Raw genomic sequence first — 17,854 nt, 5'->3', positions numbered from 1 at the left:
CATTTAGCCTAGCATCAGATGGGCAAAAATCTAAATGGCAGTTTGTGAGGCTTCAGGGAAGGGGCATTTATAGAAACCTTAGGTAGGAGTATAAATGGCCACTGCCTTTTTTACACAGTAAGTTGATACTATCTGTCAAAATTTTAAAGTCATACCTTTGCCACAGCAATTCTACTTCTAGAAATCCCTCATAAAATAAGTACACATAATTACAGAACAAATTTGTGTAACAACACAGTGCAATACTAATTATAGCAGGAAAATAGTAATAACCCAAGAATCTAACAACAGAAAAATAGTTAAATTATTTATAGCATATCCATTTCATAAAATGCCAAGCACTGACATGGAAAGAATCTCCAAGACGCTACAGTGTTGCCTTTTTTGTTGTTGTTGTTTAAGTGTAAAAAATAAATCTGTATCATTCAAATTATGTTAGGATAAAAAATAAATAGAAAAAGGAGCTGAAGAATACACAACATACTTTTACTTCCGGAGAGGGACATGGTAGAGAACTTTTATATTTTACTTTACATATGTCTCAACTGTTTGAATATTTTATGATTTGTACTGCTTGTACAATCCAAAAGAGAAAAGAGCGATTTTTCAAAATTTCTTATTTACTCCCCAGAAAAAGACTGGGATCTTCCTGTTCTTATTACAAATTTGATCAAACTCATTGGAGAGAACAGAACAAGGGTAAACTTCCAAGTGTTCCCTCTGCCAGAACATTGTTCTCTCAGATAAGGCTCACTCCTTCACTTCCTTCGAGTTTTCCACTTAAAATATCATCTTATCTGAGAAAACTTCCTTGACTTTTCAATATAAAATGACAACCTCTCACACCTATTCTACTGCCCCCCTCACCCCGCCGACTACTTTGCCTTGCTTTCTATTTCACTGGAGTACTTTCAATACCTGTGTCTTAGTGTCCCTATCTCTAAAATGAGGGTGATAACAGTACCTATCCCACAGGTTGATGCTACGCTTCAGTGAGCCAGAGCCCTCGGAGGAGTGCCGGGCTCTCAGTAGGAGCCCCGTCAGTCCATAATTTTATGCCACTTTTGCGGATGGTCCGCCTTCCCCCTATTACAATGACACACCCAGGAAAGAAAGGACTGTGATTTGTTCCCAATTGCATCCTGAATGTCTGGAAAGTGCTTTTATCAGTAAATACTCATAGCTGTTGATGCTTGATTTAGCACTGCAGCCATATGCACAGACAGCTGAGATAACAAGAAAAAGATCAATTATTTTCAGTAAAAGTAAGCTTTCTGCAACTAACATGAATCATCTGTATTAATTCAATCTACTTTAAAGCATAATATTTAGCAGTAGGACTCCTAGAAGCTTCAAATAGGGAGTTGGTATGGTACCATTTAATTCATTAATTTCTCAACACCAAATGGCAAAAGAAACTAAAACATAATGTGGAATGAGAAAAATGAAAGCACAACTTACTCTGCATTCCTGTTTTTGATGCATGGCTGGTAGAGGACCTTGACAGCATTCCAGGCAGAACAGGAATCTGCCTTCAAGTTATCTTCCAACAGGGGGAACTTTTTGATACTTTTGGAACTTCCCAAAGATTCAATCACCAGACTATCTGAGTTTAAAAGCCATAGCTAAAGATACAGAGAGAAAGGTCCAAGTATAAGGATATTATCATCAACCTATCTGTATCTCATACCACTAAAAACAAAATACACACAAAACTATAAAAACACCAGAAAAAAAAAAAAAAAAAGACAGGAGAACCCTGAAATAATTTTTAAGTATGGTAAGTCTTTCAAAGTGTAACATCTGGTAGAGCTGCTGAGATCATAAAGTTTAAAGAAAAAAAAAAAGAAAACCAATTAGGAGAAAATATTTAATATGTAGATAACAAAGTTATTATCTGTTATATATAAAGTTCCCAGGAATTAAGAAGGGGGTAAAAACAGCCCAACAGAAATAAAGGCAAAGAATATGAACAGAAGTAACAGAAGAAATGTGATGAACATATATAAAAATGTTAATAATAAGGAAATGTATAAGTTATATGCCACCATTTTTCACTTATTAGATTGGCAAGTACAGAAAGAGGGTGACATTCAGTTCAATAGAGGAGTTTGACTGCCGGTGGAAGAGGGTTTTTGGGATTTGGATACATGTTGTTCATTGAGGGGCTCAGCTGGAGTCAGACTTCAGCTTGATCCCATGGGGAGCTCTGATGCAAGAATGACACCTACATTGTCTGTCCCACTTCGAGACAGGAAGCCTCTGCTTTCTGTACCCCAGGGTCAAATCACTGGCAGTAGACTGACCAGGGCAGGGGCGGGGAAGACCTGACTTCCTGAACAAGGTGGCACCTGTCATGTGAGGGCATGCCTCTGGAGACAAAGCAGCTGAGCACCATTAGCAGCCCACATGTCTCAGCAGCTGGGAAATGGGTGCACCAGCCTGAGTAAGGAGGACCTGGGCGAGGTACCAAGAATGTCTCACTACATGGGACAAATGAGTACATTTTCTGGTGGGTGATAATCACCAGTTTAAAAAACACAAATTCTAATACCATCTTAGATTAGAAAGGTCTATTTCTAAAGAAGTACTAAAACACACATGCAAAGATTATTTTGAAGCACTCATTTCTTTAACAGCCACACATTGGAATTCTAGGCATTAAAGACCCTGGTCTATATTTACACACACAAGGAACAATCCTTATGATATACTGTTGAGTGTAGTAAACATGATAAAGAAAAATGCTCGTCATGTGATTTGGGTACGTTTCGCAAACAGAAATGCAGGAATGTGAGTATATGAACAGAAGCTATACACAGAGAGGAAGAAGACGCTGATGGACACACCATACCGTTAGTAATGTTTACCTTCAAATCCTACGATACAGCAAGATGAGGAGAGAAGAAAAGTTGGGGGAATACCACTTCTTTTACATTCCTCATGTTGTCTGAATGTTTCAAGAAGGTATTACTTTTATAACAAACAGGTTTTTTTAATTTAGTTTTTTAAAGATTTTATTTATTTGACAGAAAGAGAGGCCTCATGTTAAGCATTCTCACCCCATACACACACACAAAAACAGGGACAAAAGAACATATTTTAAACAGAAGTGTATCAAAGGGAAAAATAGGGGAAAAATCCATAGGGGGAAAAAAGTGACAGAAACAGAATTAAGTTAAAGTGACCAACAAAAGCCATGAACAACTTAGAGTAAAGAACTTTATTTTGTGGTGTGAGCAGGAATCAGGTTTTATTTCTTTCTATATCCCCAGTACCTAGCACAAAGAGGCACTTGATCTATTGTTATCAAATTAAGGGAGTTGATTTTGAATTAAACTGATATTACAAACTCAAATTTCTGATCATTTCTTTTCTAGACCTGAGACTTAAAGAAAAAAGAATGGCAAGACTAACACATTTCGGAGACCCTGGATTACCACGCTACAGAAAGCTGGGAGAAATCACTTCTTACCAGGATGTACACTTTGCCATCATGACCTTGAATAGTGAATCTGAAAGTGCTTCTAGCAGCGGAGAGTTCCACTAGACACTGGGCAATAACACTCTGTACAAACTGAGACCTGTTTGAATAGAAATAAATTTTCACAATGTGCCTCTCATAATAACTCTAACTGGCAAAAGGACCCCAAAATACCCAGAGGGTACCTAAAAGGCAGACGTGTGTGCAGCCTGACTTTTCTATATGCTGCCCATCCCTTCGCAGACTGTGCTAATGTGGATTTTAATATATTTTAATGTATTTGTGTTTCCTCCAGTCTTCTTATAACCTGTTCTCCAATCCTTAACACAATTCCCATCCCAAGCCTAACTATTCCCCTTGACTGAATAAAAAATACTGTATTAGTCAAGTCAATATTCCATTTGTGCTGCCCCACATTAAACAGTAAGTTAAAAAAAGAAGGTGAGGTATTTCGTCCCAAACATTAGACAGTATTATATCTAATGTCTTCCACTTGCATCCATCCCCTCAAAGAGTCAGAGCTGAGGCACAGAATCAAAATATTTACAGGAGGATAAGTTTTAAGGTTATATTCAGATTGCCATAATTTCTAGATATCCATAAATAAACTGAAACAGTTACCTTCTGTTTGCAAAATAAAAAGATTCAAAAGAAAGAAAAAGCTAATGAATTTAGTGGCTAAGTAACTTTTTTTTTGAAAACACAGGAGTCAGCTGAAAACTGACTCATGTTTTAAATTTAAATAAGTCAAATTAATCCCAGAAATAATTATTCAAAAACCTATTGGTGATTAAGTTATGAGGTCCTGGATATATGACAAATAGAAAGAAGCACAAAAAACTTTCAGGTTTAGAAGATTTATATGATGAGCACATTTATTTATGCCACTATGTAATAAACAAACAATAAATGAATCCTCAAGTCTTTTGTATGTGTGGTTTGGTTCAACTGCCTCAAAAACCTTTATTTTTCTTTTCCAAATAAAGAGAGGTATAAATAAAAATGAATTCCCAAATAATTAATTGTACCTATCATTCTCCACATTTGAAACTGCAGAATAAACTTAATTTGCTATTTGTACCTTGGTATGATAGAAAATTTTCTTTCAGATGGCTGAATAATTATCTCCGTCATATAAAACTTGGTGGTTTCTAGAAATAAAAATAAGAAAATTAAAATCTAATTTTAAATTTTAAAACATTTTTATGGTGGGCATACTGGTCCTAATTACAATATCCCAAACTAAATATTTTGTACACATACTGGTAAAATTCACTTTCAGTAAAAATTTTCCCAAAATGACTTAGTGTAAAACACCAACAAGACACAAGGAGAGCATCCTGAGACTTAGGGGGGCCTGGTGCTTTAGAACACATGCCCAAATGAATCCTGGCACAGCGACACTCTGTTCACATGCATGTAAGGTTAGAAAAATCAGCCACATTACAGCCATAGCTCACTTAGTAGAAACTAGTCATTTACTTCGCCATTTCTATAGTCACAAACCTAGGAGTCACTGGAAAAGGCTTTTGAATCACAGTGTCCCAAAGCCCATGAAAAGATGCTGTAAACCTCACTTTAGTATTTCCCAGAATCTCACTGAGTCTATTAATGCATAATTCCCAACAAATCTGGTTATCTAATTACTTAGTTTATAGAAAAATTTGAACAGTAAACTAAGTATCTTATAGAAATGAATAGAAACATAACCATTCTGAATTTTTAAAAAATCCATGAAAAATGTTTCTTTTCATTAGTAATAAAGGAAATACAAATTAAAAGGAGATATTCTGCAGCATCAAAAACATATTTGTGAATGACAAAACATAGCAATGATGATGATATGGAGAAATGGGTACGCTTAGACACATATTGCTATCAGAACTGCTAATGATACATTTCTGGAAAACCACTTAATGAAGACCTTAAATATATTCTGATGTCATCATTAAACACCTAAGAATTTATCTCAAAGAAATATTCATACCTATAAAAATGTTTGTATTAATTAAACTGAAAACAAATTCTCTAAAAATTGAGAATGGTTGGGCTAAACAACTACACATTAAGGCAAGTGAATTCTATGCAATCATTGAGAATGGTGTGCCAAATAATTTTAACTGTCTAAGTAAAATGGAGAGTTATTCTCAGTACATTTTCTGAAAATGTTTTCAATTGTTCAATATAACATACAAAAAAAGGCAAAAAAATCAATAGACAGTTTAACAGCATATTACATATCTAGAGCCATGATGATGAATTGATCTACTTCTCCTTTACGTTCAACTTTTCATTTTGCTATTTTGAAATCATGTTACTAGATGCAGAATTGCACCTTTTAACATTATGAAGTGATCCCTTCCATTCTAGCTGCTGTTGAACTATAACTTAATTCTATAACTTTAATCCTATAAGATATTGTTATTATGGCTTTATGCAGTTAGCATCCCCTTAAAGTCTCCCACATAACTACCACTGTCTATACCAATCCTTCTTGAATTTAGACCTTCTATTTGGGATGATTTTCTTCTATTCTATAAAGATAGAATTCTATTCTTCCACAAGTACAATTTCTTTTAATTAAAAAAAAAACCCAAACCAATAGAAATGAATTATTCTAGTTTTTGTCAGGAAACATCTTAGTCTTGATTCACAGGAGAACATTTGCACCATATAAAATCCTAAGTTAACAGTTTTTAACCTTTGGGCACAATGACGCTTGGATTCCATTATCTTCAAACTTTCATTATTACTGGGACGCCTGGGTGGCTCAGTTGGTTGGGCAGCTGCCTTCGGCTCAGGTCATGGTCCCAGCGTCCTGGGATCGAGTCCCACATCGGGCTCCTTGCTCAGCAGGGAGCCTGCTTCTCCCTCTGCCTCTGTCTGCCATTCTGTCTGCCTGTGCTCGCTCTCTCCCTCTCTCTCTGATAAATAAATAAAATCTTTAAAAAAAAAAAACTTTCATTATTACTGCTCCTTTGAAAGTGATGTCATTTTTCTTCAATTGTTTTTAAGATGTTCTGGTTTTTGTTTGTTTTGCTGTATCATTCTATATGTCTCACTATAGACTTCTTTTCATCGCACTTGGGTTTCATTTAATTAGAATTCTTGCACCTCCTCAACCTTAAGCTTACTGTTTCTATCACCTTTGTAAAATTCTTAGCAATTACCTCTTCAAATATTGCCGCTTATATTTCTTTTCCTTCTATAAGTCAAACTAAAAATAGATGAGAGTACAAACGTTCCTCAAAAAGTTAAAAATAGAACTACCCTATGATTCAGCAATTGTAAAACTAGGTATTTACCCAAAGAATAAAAAAAATAGTAATTTAAAGCGATATATGCACTCTGTTTATAGCACCATTATCAACAACAGCTAAATTATGGAAAGAGCCCAAATGTCTGGTGACTGATGAATGGTGGTGTATACACACACACACACACACACACACACACACACACTGAAATATTACTCAGCCATAAAAAGAATGAAATCTTGCCATTTGCAACAATGTGGATAAAGCTAGAGAGTATTATGCTAAGTAAAGTAACTCAGACAAGGACAAATACCATATAATTTCACTCATATGTGAACTTAAGAAACAAAACAAATGGGGGTGCCTGAGTGGCTCAGTCAGTTAAGCATCAGACTCTCAATTTTGGCTCAGGTATCTGGCTTGACACTCAGTGTGGAGCCTACTTAAGATTCTGTCTCTCCTACCCCTGTGCACACTACTCCACTCTCTCCCTCTTAAAAAAATTTCATAGAGGAAAATAAAAAAACAGATTCTTAACTACTAAGAACAAACTGATGGTTACAAGACTGGAGATGGGTAAGAGGATGGGTTAAACAGGTGATGGGAATTAAGGAGGGCACTTGTTTAATGAGCACCAGGTATTGTATTGTAAGTGCTAAATCACACATACACTTGAAACTAATATTACAGTGTATGTTCACTGGAATTTAAGTAAAAACTAAAAAAGCAAAAAAAAAAATGTTAGATCTTCTTGGTGTATGTTTTACATCTTACTTTCTCCTCTATTTTTGCCTTCTGGTCTTTCTGTGCTGAATTATGGATTCTTCTTCTTATCTACTTTCTATTTATGAATTCTTTTTCCAAGTTGTACATAATCTGCCTTGAAGTCATCCACTAAAGGGGAGCTTCGGTGGCTTAGTTGGTTAAGCATCTGCCTTCGGCTTAGGTCACGATCCCAAGGTGCTGGGATTGAGCCCCACATCGGGTTCCTCATTCAGCGGGGAGCCTGCTGCTCCAACTCTTCTTATGCCCCTCCCCCAGCTTGTGCTCTCTGTCAAATAAATAAGCAAAATCTTTTAAAAAATATCATCCACTAAATTCCAAATTTCCATTATATATATTTTTCAGAAATTCTATTGTAGATCTTTTCCAAATATGCTTGCTGTTGTTTCCTTTGCCTTTGATACCTTCAAACCTTTTATAATGTTCAATATAGGAAAGCATGATTGTTCGAGTTTACATGTGTTAATTCTAATAACAGAAGTCTGTTTCTGTTTGTTTGCTGCTTTTGTTAGTTGTCGACGGAAGTCTAGTTTACTTGTGTACTTATTTATCTTTGGTTGTATGGGGAACACTGTACTTGACAAATTATTTGTGGGAATAATATGAGTTTTACAATGAAGGCATTTTACTCCAGAGGTGATTCGCATTTGCTTTTGCCAGGCTTATGGGTTTTATAGCTATTCCAAGGCAGACTAACCAAGTTCAAGACTTGAAACTCCCTAAAGTACCAAAGGGTTGATACAGGTCTATAATTCCACAGGGCTGTTCCACCTCCCATTCACCTTCACAGTAAGGGTTTGCCTCTTTAGGGTCCCAAAATTTTGTTCAGAGTTGTCTACTAGGTTCCCTTTTGGTGCAGTCTTTATGTCCTTACATCTCAAACCAATCAAAATAAAAGTTCTAGGTGCGCCTGGGTGGCTCAGTTGTTAAGCATCTGCCTTCAGCTCAGGTCATGAGGATTCAGCTCCGCGTTGATTACTCAGGGGGAAGCCTGCTTCTCCCTCTCCCACTCCCCCTTGCTTGTGTTCCCTCTGTTGCTTCATCTCTCTCTGTCAAATAAATATTTTAAATAAACACACACATAAATAAATAAAAGTTCAAATTTTAGAGAACTGGCATATTGCAGGGAAAAGGTGGATTCTTTTTTGCTAATCTTTGAGTTTGCTTGCTTAATTTACCCATATATTTTCTATTTATCTTGATCTTCATTCTTTCCTGTGGATTCCAGTCCATTTGTTTTCTTTCACTCCAGCCTGAAGAACTTTTTTTTTAGCATTTTTGTAGAGAAGATCTGCTAGTAATGTGTAACCTCCCTCTATATGAAAATGCTCTTAGTTTTGCCTTCATTTTTGAAGGGCGGTTTTGCTGGATATATAATTATTAAATGACAGTTTGTTGTTTTTTTTTTTAATTTCCTTCCAGCATTTTGAGTATCTCATTTTAATGTCTTCACTATTTCTGCAAAGAGTCAGCCTTAATTGTATCATGAAGTTCCCTGTATGTGATGCTTCATTTTTCTCTTGTATTTTTAAGATTCTTCATCTTTGGCTTTTATCAATTTGACTACAATGTGCCTGGGTGATGTGTTCTGTGTTTATCCTATTTTTCATTGCATTTCTTGGATCTAAAAGTTAATGAATTTCAGCAGATTTGCTAAGGTTTCAGCCACTGTTTTCTACAAATATTTTTTCATGAGTTATTCTTTTTCTTACCTCTGAGATTCCATTTACACATTAACTGAAACATTTTGATATTGTCCCACAAATCTCTGAGGTCCCATCCATTTTGATTCAGACTTTTTCCTCTCTGTTCTCTGCATTAATTTTTATTAATATACCTTCAAGTTCAATGATTATTTTTCCTCCTGTCATCTCAAATATGTAGTTTAGCTGATCTAATGAATTTTTTAGTTACTGTAGTTTTCAGCTCTGAAATTACCAATGGTTCTCTCTCTGTGAAGTTTCCAATTTGTTGAGATGTGCTATTATTTCACTCAAGTTCCCCCCGCTTTTAGCCGTATTTATAACAGCCACTTCAACATCTTTGTCTAATATTTGCACAAATCTAATATTTGCACTTATTCAGTACCTGTGTTTTGAGTCCCGTTTTTTAGTATCGATCACTTTTTTCCATTTATTTGTATGTCTAATAATTTCTAAATGGAAGTAGGACACTGTATGTAATATAATGTTGCTATTCTGGATTTTGTTTTGTTCTTTTAAGGGTTGTTGACTTATAATAGTCAATTAACTAGCCCGGACAAAAACTAAGAAATATGTCTTCCCACAGAGTGTAGTTGCTAATGTTTCTGCTCAGTTTTATTTTGCTTAGCGTGGCTCCCTAGAGTATTCATTATACCTGCACAGGTTAGCTGTCAACAAATCCAGGGACAGGTTTTGATCAAATACCTCAAACCATTAACGCTCCCACCTTCTGCTGCCCAACTGTATGAGGATTGAGAAATGAAATCAAAGACATGGGAAATGTGCAGGTCTCCCTGAGCTTTCAATTCTTATTGAACTCTCTGGAATCTACTGTGTGCATTTAACAGTCACCCAGAGCTCTGTGAAGAAGTTATTGTCTCAGCCCATCCCTTACTTTTTTGCTTCCAAAATCTCCCTCTTAAATTTCTAGTTTCTCCTTTCCCTACCTTGAACCTTACATTATTATGTCTATAATGATATCATGGTAATGTTTCCTTTCTTGTTCAGCCTTCCATTTTCCTGCAGTGAATAACTGCTTTCTTTTACATCTGTTTAGTTTTCCAAGCACTTTTACCTAACTCTTCTTCTTCTAACAGTCTCTTTTATAGTTGGAGGCTTGCTCGAGTCTCCACATCTCCACATCCATTTCTCATCTGATGAAATGGCTTATCTCAAGACTGTTACATGCAGTCAAACAAACCAAAGAATGTACCAGTTTCATTTTGTAATTGAAAAGTGTTTATTGCAGTCTTCTCTCCTTCACTTCAAACTAGACTATTATTCCCAAGGCCTGCCCCGTGTGTCCCTCACCCTAGGTCTCCCTTATCTGTGCTAGATAATCTGTTCCTCAAATCCCACATCTTCTCTCTAAAGGTTAAATCCTTAGGTTTGGTGAGATATATCCTATGGTACATTTCTAAGGAAAATATACATTTGAGGTCTGTGTTTTGAGACACTGCATTTCCAAAGTTGTATGTGTTATCTTCATACTTGATTCGATAATTTGACTGTGGTAGAGTTATGGGTTAAAAATCTTTTTCCTTCCAAATTATGAAGGCATTACTTCACTGTCTTCTAGATTTCAACAATGCTGTTAAGAGTTCGATGTCATTCTAATTCCTGATCTCTTGCTTTTTTCCTCCAGAAACTTCTTCCTTGGTATTCAGAAATTACTCAATGATATAGCTTTGAGTAGCTCCCCAGGAACTGCATTAGTCATACTGGACGTGTAGTGGGCCCTTTCAGCTGAGAAACCAAAGCCCTAGCTCTGGAAAATAGCCTTGTAATTTTGTTGTTGTTGTTGTTGTTTAGCATTTCTGTTCTTTGGTAATTTCTTAAACTCTGTTGTCTCTATTCTTTCTTTCTAGAATTTCTATGAGCTAGAGGCTGAATATCCTAAAAGTCTCCATTCATTCATTCAACAAATATTTACTGGTACCCACTATATGCCGGATATTTAGTGCTGAGGTTACAGTGATAAATGAAATAGACAATATCTCTATCTTCAGGGAACTTACGTGATGATTTTTTTTCTGTAATTCCTTTCCGATTTTCAATCTCTGAATTTTGGTTCTGATTTATGAGATAAAATAGTTCCTTAATTTATTTTCTAGTCTTTTGATTAGGTTTTTTAAGCAATCACATCTTTCATTCTATATTCTTTGAATTATGAAGGCAGTATTATTCCATTTCTCTAAGAACATTATTTTTGTTCTGTTTTATACATACTCCAGTTCTCCTCAGTGCCTTAATTCTCTCTACTTCATTATTTCTTTACTTTTCTTTTACAGTCTCTTTTATAGTTGGAGGCTTGCTCGAGTATCTGTTGATTCTCAGCAATCCATTCGTATTTAAGGGTAAGATAATAAAATGCTAACAGGAAAACTCTCAGGTGTAGGTACAAGGCTTATTGACTATAGGATGGCTGAATCTAAGTTCACTTTATCGTTGAAGGAAGCTTACAAATCAGAGTCTCCACATCTCTTCTCTGGTTGGTATCCTTCCATTTTTCAAGAAAGTGTCTTCTAAACTCCTGCCTTGAGAGTATAAGCAAGTTGTAAAGAGAGAAAGAATTTTAGGAGTCCTACAGCTCCATCTAAAAATTTTGAGTTAGGCATCCTTCCTCCAGCTCCTTGTCTCAGACTGCTTTCCCTGTTACCTGCTGCCTCCAAATTCTGAGCAGACCAATTCTGTGGCTCTACCGTGGGCGCGAGCTCCCTCCTCACTCAGATGAACTACAGAGCTACCAAGTGTGCTACCATACTCTCAGCTTTACAGCTTTCAAAACAGTCTGTGTATACCTCTTGTTTACATCACTGTCGCTTCCTCTCCATGTTTCTTTGTCTCTGTGGATGTACATCTTTTTTATTCCTTAACTGATGTTTTAACTGGGCTTCAGGGAGAAGAGGAAAGAATTAAAAAAATCAATTCACCTAATTTGACTGAAAGCCTTAAAATGTTCTAAGTTGTTGGTTAAAGTGCTTGGTTTCATTCTCCAAAATGATGCTGAGGGTGGCATCCTTTAGCCCTACTCATTCTTCCTTTTCTGTTTCCTTTGAGCAAGTAACTACTTGCCAGATTCTGATAATTTTAAAATACAAACAAAAAAGACCACCATCTGCCTTCTTTTAGGTATACTAGCTTCACTTAAATCCCATCTTCTAGTTAATTATATTAAAAACAATTATTAATCACCTACAGAGCTGATGCAGAGTGTTGTAGCTCTCCAGACACTTTTAAACCTTATCTTTAAATAACGAGGTGATTTAATTATCAGGATTTTATTATATTTGAAAGTGGTATAACATAGACTTTACATAAATACAATGAACACTATTGGGAAAAGAACAGGAACAGAGTACAAAACTCAGAATGTGGTTTCTTTCATTTCAATCCCCAGCTCTAAAATACAGCCCTGAGGAAGAGGGCAGCCAAGAAAACTTCATCTTCTCCATCAACCAATCCTGACTGAGGAGTTGTACTGAGAAAAAAGCTCCACTTTCCAGGTACAAACTTTATACTGTTGCTTTATATCCACAGAGAGGATATGAAATATTAAAAATGACCCAACTTCTCAATGCTTAAAACTCAAAACTATGTACTTATAAAGGTCAAAATACACAAACTTCTTGGCGTGTTGGATGATATGTTAGCTAATTTCTATTTTTTTTAAAGATTTTATTTATTTATTTGACACAGAGAGAGATCACAAGTAGGCAGAGAGTCAGGGGAAGCAGGCTCCCTGCTGAGCAGAGAGCCCAATGTGGGGCTCGATTCTAGAACCCCGGGATCATGACCCGAGCTAAAGGCAGAGGCCTTAACCCACTGAGCCACCTAGGAGCCCCTAATTTCTATTTTAAAAATCACCAATTCTACAACATATATTAGTTATCTATCTTCCATACAGATTTCCTATAAAATCTCCTTCTACTCTTTTTTAACAAGAAGGCAATCATTTTGGCTTTTTTATTATAAAATTCTTACCTGATGACATGGTCTCTCCCAACATTACCTTGCAACGCTTACAAATTACTTTGGTATTTGCCTTTGGTTTCTGTAGAACAGAAAAATGTCATTTAAATGTCATTCAGCTTTTCTTAAAAGGAATATATAATTTTAACATAGTCTCTAGAGTATACATTGAACTTTACATTTTATTTTGCCCTCTACTAAATACTGGGAACACATTTGGCTTGTATGCATAATTCGCATGCACAGAGATCATTTTTTTTTTAAATCTAAAGACAGAATAATGAATAGACTGATTTTTCTAAACCTAGCCACTTCTTGATAATCTAATTGTTGTAAATAATTTGAACAGGAAGCACCTTACATTTCTAAAAAGCACTTCCAAACATCCATTACCATTTAGGACAGGCAGATGGTAGACAACAAAGGCAGATAGAATAGGTGACTTGTCCCAATTCATGTGTCTAGAAAACAGGAGAATCAAAAACTGGAGCCATTATTTTGATTCCCAGTCCAGTATAATTTATGTAAAAGTAATCTGTAATTCATAACATAGATGGAGTTCCATGTCAGGCTCTGCACTGGGTGTAGAGCCTGCGTAAGATTCTCTCTCTCTCCCTCACCCTCTGCCCCTCCCCCCACACTAGCTCTCTAAAAATTAAAAAAAAAATTAAAATAAAAAGATGAAATAGTATAGAAATATCACAGTACTTCAAATAGAGTATAAGTACTGCTTCAAGAAACTTTTAATTGATATGTATTCATATGTGATCTTGATATAAAAAAATCTTGATATTTTTGATATAAAATAGGATATTAATATTAAAAAGATCTTGATATAAAAAATTATTTCTGGGTTGTTTGGGTGGCTCAGTTGGTTAAGTGTCTGCCTTCAGCTCAAGTAAGGATCTTGGGTCCTGGGATCCAGCTCTGCATCAGGCTCCCTGCTCAGCGGGGAGTCTGCTTCTTCTCTGCCCCTCTGCTTGTGCTCTCTCAAATAAATAAGATCCTTTTAAAGATATGTATTTCTTATTTAATTAGAGGTCAAAAAATATCAAAGCCACAGACACAGAAACTATGACAGGTGACAATCTGTTCAGATGTAGGCAAGGATACAGGAAGAAGACAGCTCAGAAAGTAGGCATGCTCAATGGTGAAGTTTAACATATGGGCAGTTTCATGCTTTCTTACAATAAAATCTATCTGTATGGCTCCAAATTGGTATTAAACACACTTTTTAAAGAACCCATTTGTATGAGTTAAATCAAACCAACCTCATTAAATGTTACTAAAAACTAAAGGCTTTACTAAAAACTAATACAGGGTATAGAAGTAGCGAAGCTAGAGAAGAAGAAATTTTTCTATTCTGAGCAGAACATTTTTCATCAGGAGCTCTGCTATATATTTCATTTATAATTGCTGTTACAGCACATTTTGCTTTGTAATGAAGTAGGAAGTAGGAAAAGTGATTACTTATTGGTTTAAAAAAAAAAAGCAGTCTACCTTTTCAGGACACTGGTAATCAAGATTCTAAAATATGACCAATAAAAAACAAATGATCTCAAACAACCAAATGTGTGATTTTGATTCAGATAGTAGAAGTTACCTTTAATAGAACTGATAAAATCTGTATATGGTCTGTATTTTATCATCAAGTGATAATTGGTCCTTTTGTCAAATGTGAAAAGACACTGTGGCTATTTAAAAAAGAAAAATCCATATGGGATGGAAAGACATGTCTGGGATTTGCTTTAAACTAAGGGGTTAGGGGGAGGGAATTAAAGGGACAGAGGAAGCCTACTTTATGAATCAAGAGGACTGATATATTGAAGTTTACAATTCTTTCCTTTTTACATTTATGAATGTTTAACAAAGCTCAACACAATATTTTAAGAAAATTTAAAAAACAAACAAACAGCCTTATAGATTTAACAAAACAAATGATCAAAATCAATAAATTATTGCCAACTACCCCCAGAAAAAAAAAGCAGAGCTGTCAGTCACACTCGCCAGATGTAATATAATCAAAGTTCAATTTCATTTGTTCCTTAAAACAGCTTGAAGTCAGTGTGGACTATACTTTCTAAGTCTAGAATACTATTATGAATCTTATAAAAGGTTGAAGTGCCATCTTTGTCATCATATTTTAAGATGCTGGTAGACACAAAAAAATAGCATAATAATAAGTAAATGCAAGAAATAAGGAAATCTTCAAGAGTCTCTTGATAACAAAAGAAAGGTATATACTACCACATTAACAGGCACAAATACTGTATACTCAAATGGGGTATTGAGGGAAAGCAATAAGTGTTGGATTTTATTTGTTTATGCTATTTTTAAAATGAGGGCTTTTTAATTAAAATATGATAACACTCAAAACTCTGTTGAAAGAGAAACTCTGTTTTGTAATGCATTTTTCTTGACTAGTCCTTAAAGGAAATAATAAAGCAAGTTGTGCAGTGAAGCAGCCTAACAGTGTGGGAACTCGACATCGACAGAGCAAACATCAAAGAAGGACCTTGTTGTAGACTAATTAAATCAATATATCTGAGAGACGGCACCACTGCTCCGAGATGTGGATTAGCCTCCTGTCCTCGTTTTGATTTCCCTTTGTGTTGTTTCAATTTCTAAGGACCCTTGATATTGTCTCGCCCAAAAAATGTTTCCCAAGAGATGTCATTAGGATGCTGTGTCACCATATGACATTTCAAAACCCTGCTAGATGGCTAGACTTGGTGATATGAGAAATAGGTTTTCAATAGCACAGAGCACATAGTCTTGTTCCCACAGGAGCCTTGAGAGCACTGTTTAAGCAGTCCCTCCAAGTATATGTTACTATTTTGGTCACAGGCATACTCTTTCAATGGCTGCGATATGCAATTAATGAGAACTTCCATCTAGGCTAACTGGGAAACAATCTCGTCAAAGCAGCTTGTCATGACAGGAGTTTCCCACAGTCTCCTTGATACTAAACCCTGTGCCGTCTGAATATGAAGGGTCTTCCTTTAATACATAGGATGGCTGTTCACGATTAAGAGAAATTCTTGTAAATGACATCATATAACTGTAAGTGTGAAGAATATATTTCCATATAGGGAAGGGAAACTCATGGTTTCTCTCATTTAATCTTTTTCCTCTCCTCTTCCATTCACACCTTGCAAATATTTTAAAAATTTAGAGCTTAATTGTGAGAATGAAAGTTAAAACACATAGGACAGTGAACTATTAGTCTATAAATTTAGATTAAAATACGATTTTAACATAACCATTTTAAACATAACAGATTTATATTAACTTCTTACCATTTGTTTTTGAAAACTATACAAGGATAAAGTACTATAATTTTAAACAAGCCATATTTAGGTAAAGAAATGGGTGTTTATGGCGAGAGATAAGGCACTTAAATAATTCTGATAACTTCAATCTTTGATGAACTTCCTTAATCTTCCCTCAAAATATAAAACAGTTCTATAAACTAACTTAAAACCTGAGAGCTGCCCAACTAATGCACATTTCCTGAAGTTTTTGTTACAAAAATTAAATGAAATTTAATGTACAATGCTTTTATTCCTACCGATAATCAGATGTTAAAATGAAGATTGTCTGGCAATGAATTTCTTTACTTTTTAAATCAGATCTGTATTGACTTGCCATCAGGAGAATGATTTCTCACAAGGGCCAAGTCAATGCCATTGATTTTCTTTTAAAATAAGGTAAACCACTTGTTCTCTGCAGTGAAAGGAAGCTGCTTTCTCCTTAAAGCAACTTCTACAGCAAGGGGCAGCTGACCTCACATGGTCCACCACCAACTTGGAGTTGGCAGCACAAGCTTCATTTCCACATGTGGACTCCTCCACTTTCTTTTTCCTTGATGGTATCTGCTTTTATGACATCAGCAGAAGTATTAACTAGGGGCAGACACAGGGAAATACCTAGGCCTAACTGTATAGTACATATCATGGAATAAAAGAACACTTTTAATTCAAATCAGACTATATAGAGTATGGTATGTTGTCCTAAAAATAAGAAAGTAGGGCATTTGGGCTTGTAAAATGGTAACATTCCCAATTCTATCCATGAAAAAGTCCTCTTCCTCCAGCCCTAAGCTATTCTGGTCTCAGGCCTTATGCTCTTCCTCTATCAACAGAATAGAGTTGGTGAATAGAGACAGTTGAAAATCATGGATTTTGGTCCTTGGAACAGTATGTATAGCATGCTGTAATTAAAAAAAGATAGGAGAAGCCAGTTTCTAAGCCAACCTCCAAATTAGCATTTATTTTGAAAAGATATTTTACCAATTTTAAATGGTTCTCAGAAGAACACTGTGTCTCCACTGGGGCTAGTTCAGGTCTTGGCTGCCATAAATCACTTCTAAAATTCACCAAGAAGAAAGAGTCTCCAATAAAACAGTCATTCTCTTGTGGATGAAGAGGCTTATTAGCAAAGGGGTCAGGATGACAACACCATTCTTCAACTAGCGCTCCCCAGTTCTCACTCGGCAATGGGAGCACCCTGAGGAGCTTCCTAGTAGAGAGAGGAAGAACAATTTTTAAAGAACAAAATGGAAATGTAGCAGTTTCTTAATTAAATCAGCATGAAAGATAAAAGAAACTCATTAACCACATTGTCTGCAGTGATGATTTTTTCCCCCAGATTAC

The 17,854-nt window shown here is 35.6% G+C and overlaps 1 protein-coding gene across 7 annotated transcripts in view; it reads right to left on the bottom strand.

Annotated features, from left to right (window-relative positions):
• UBE3D (ubiquitin protein ligase E3D) overlaps positions 1-17,854 on the bottom strand; it is a 151,795-nt gene that overhangs the window by 102,252 nt on the left and 31,689 nt on the right. For all 7 annotated transcript variants that reach the window (XR_006605534.1, XM_045075888.1, XM_013046374.2 and 4 more), the window contains 5 exons: positions 17,492-17,720; positions 13,212-13,281; positions 4,566-4,635; positions 3,476-3,584; positions 1,462-1,625 (listed from right to left, as the gene is read on the bottom strand). Coding sequence is in view for 6 of the 7 variants with exons in the window: in XM_045075888.1 (XP_044931823.1) it covers positions 1,462-1,625; positions 3,476-3,584; positions 4,566-4,635; positions 13,212-13,281; positions 17,492-17,720 (642 nt within the window). In the remaining variant the exon portion in view is untranslated. The remainder of the gene's footprint in view (positions 1-1,461; positions 1,626-3,475; positions 3,585-4,565; positions 4,636-13,211; positions 13,282-17,491; positions 17,721-17,854) is intronic.

This window comes from Mustela putorius, unplaced genomic scaffold (genome assembly GCF_011764305.1).
Source record: "Mustela putorius furo isolate JIRA1106 unplaced genomic scaffold, ASM1176430v1.1 tig00000166_pilon_pilon_pilon, whole genome shotgun sequence".
Taxonomy (NCBI): Eukaryota; Metazoa; Chordata; class Mammalia; order Carnivora; family Mustelidae; genus Mustela; species Mustela putorius.
Note: the sequence above shows the minus strand (reverse complement) of the source record. Positions and strands in the feature narration are given on the sequence as shown.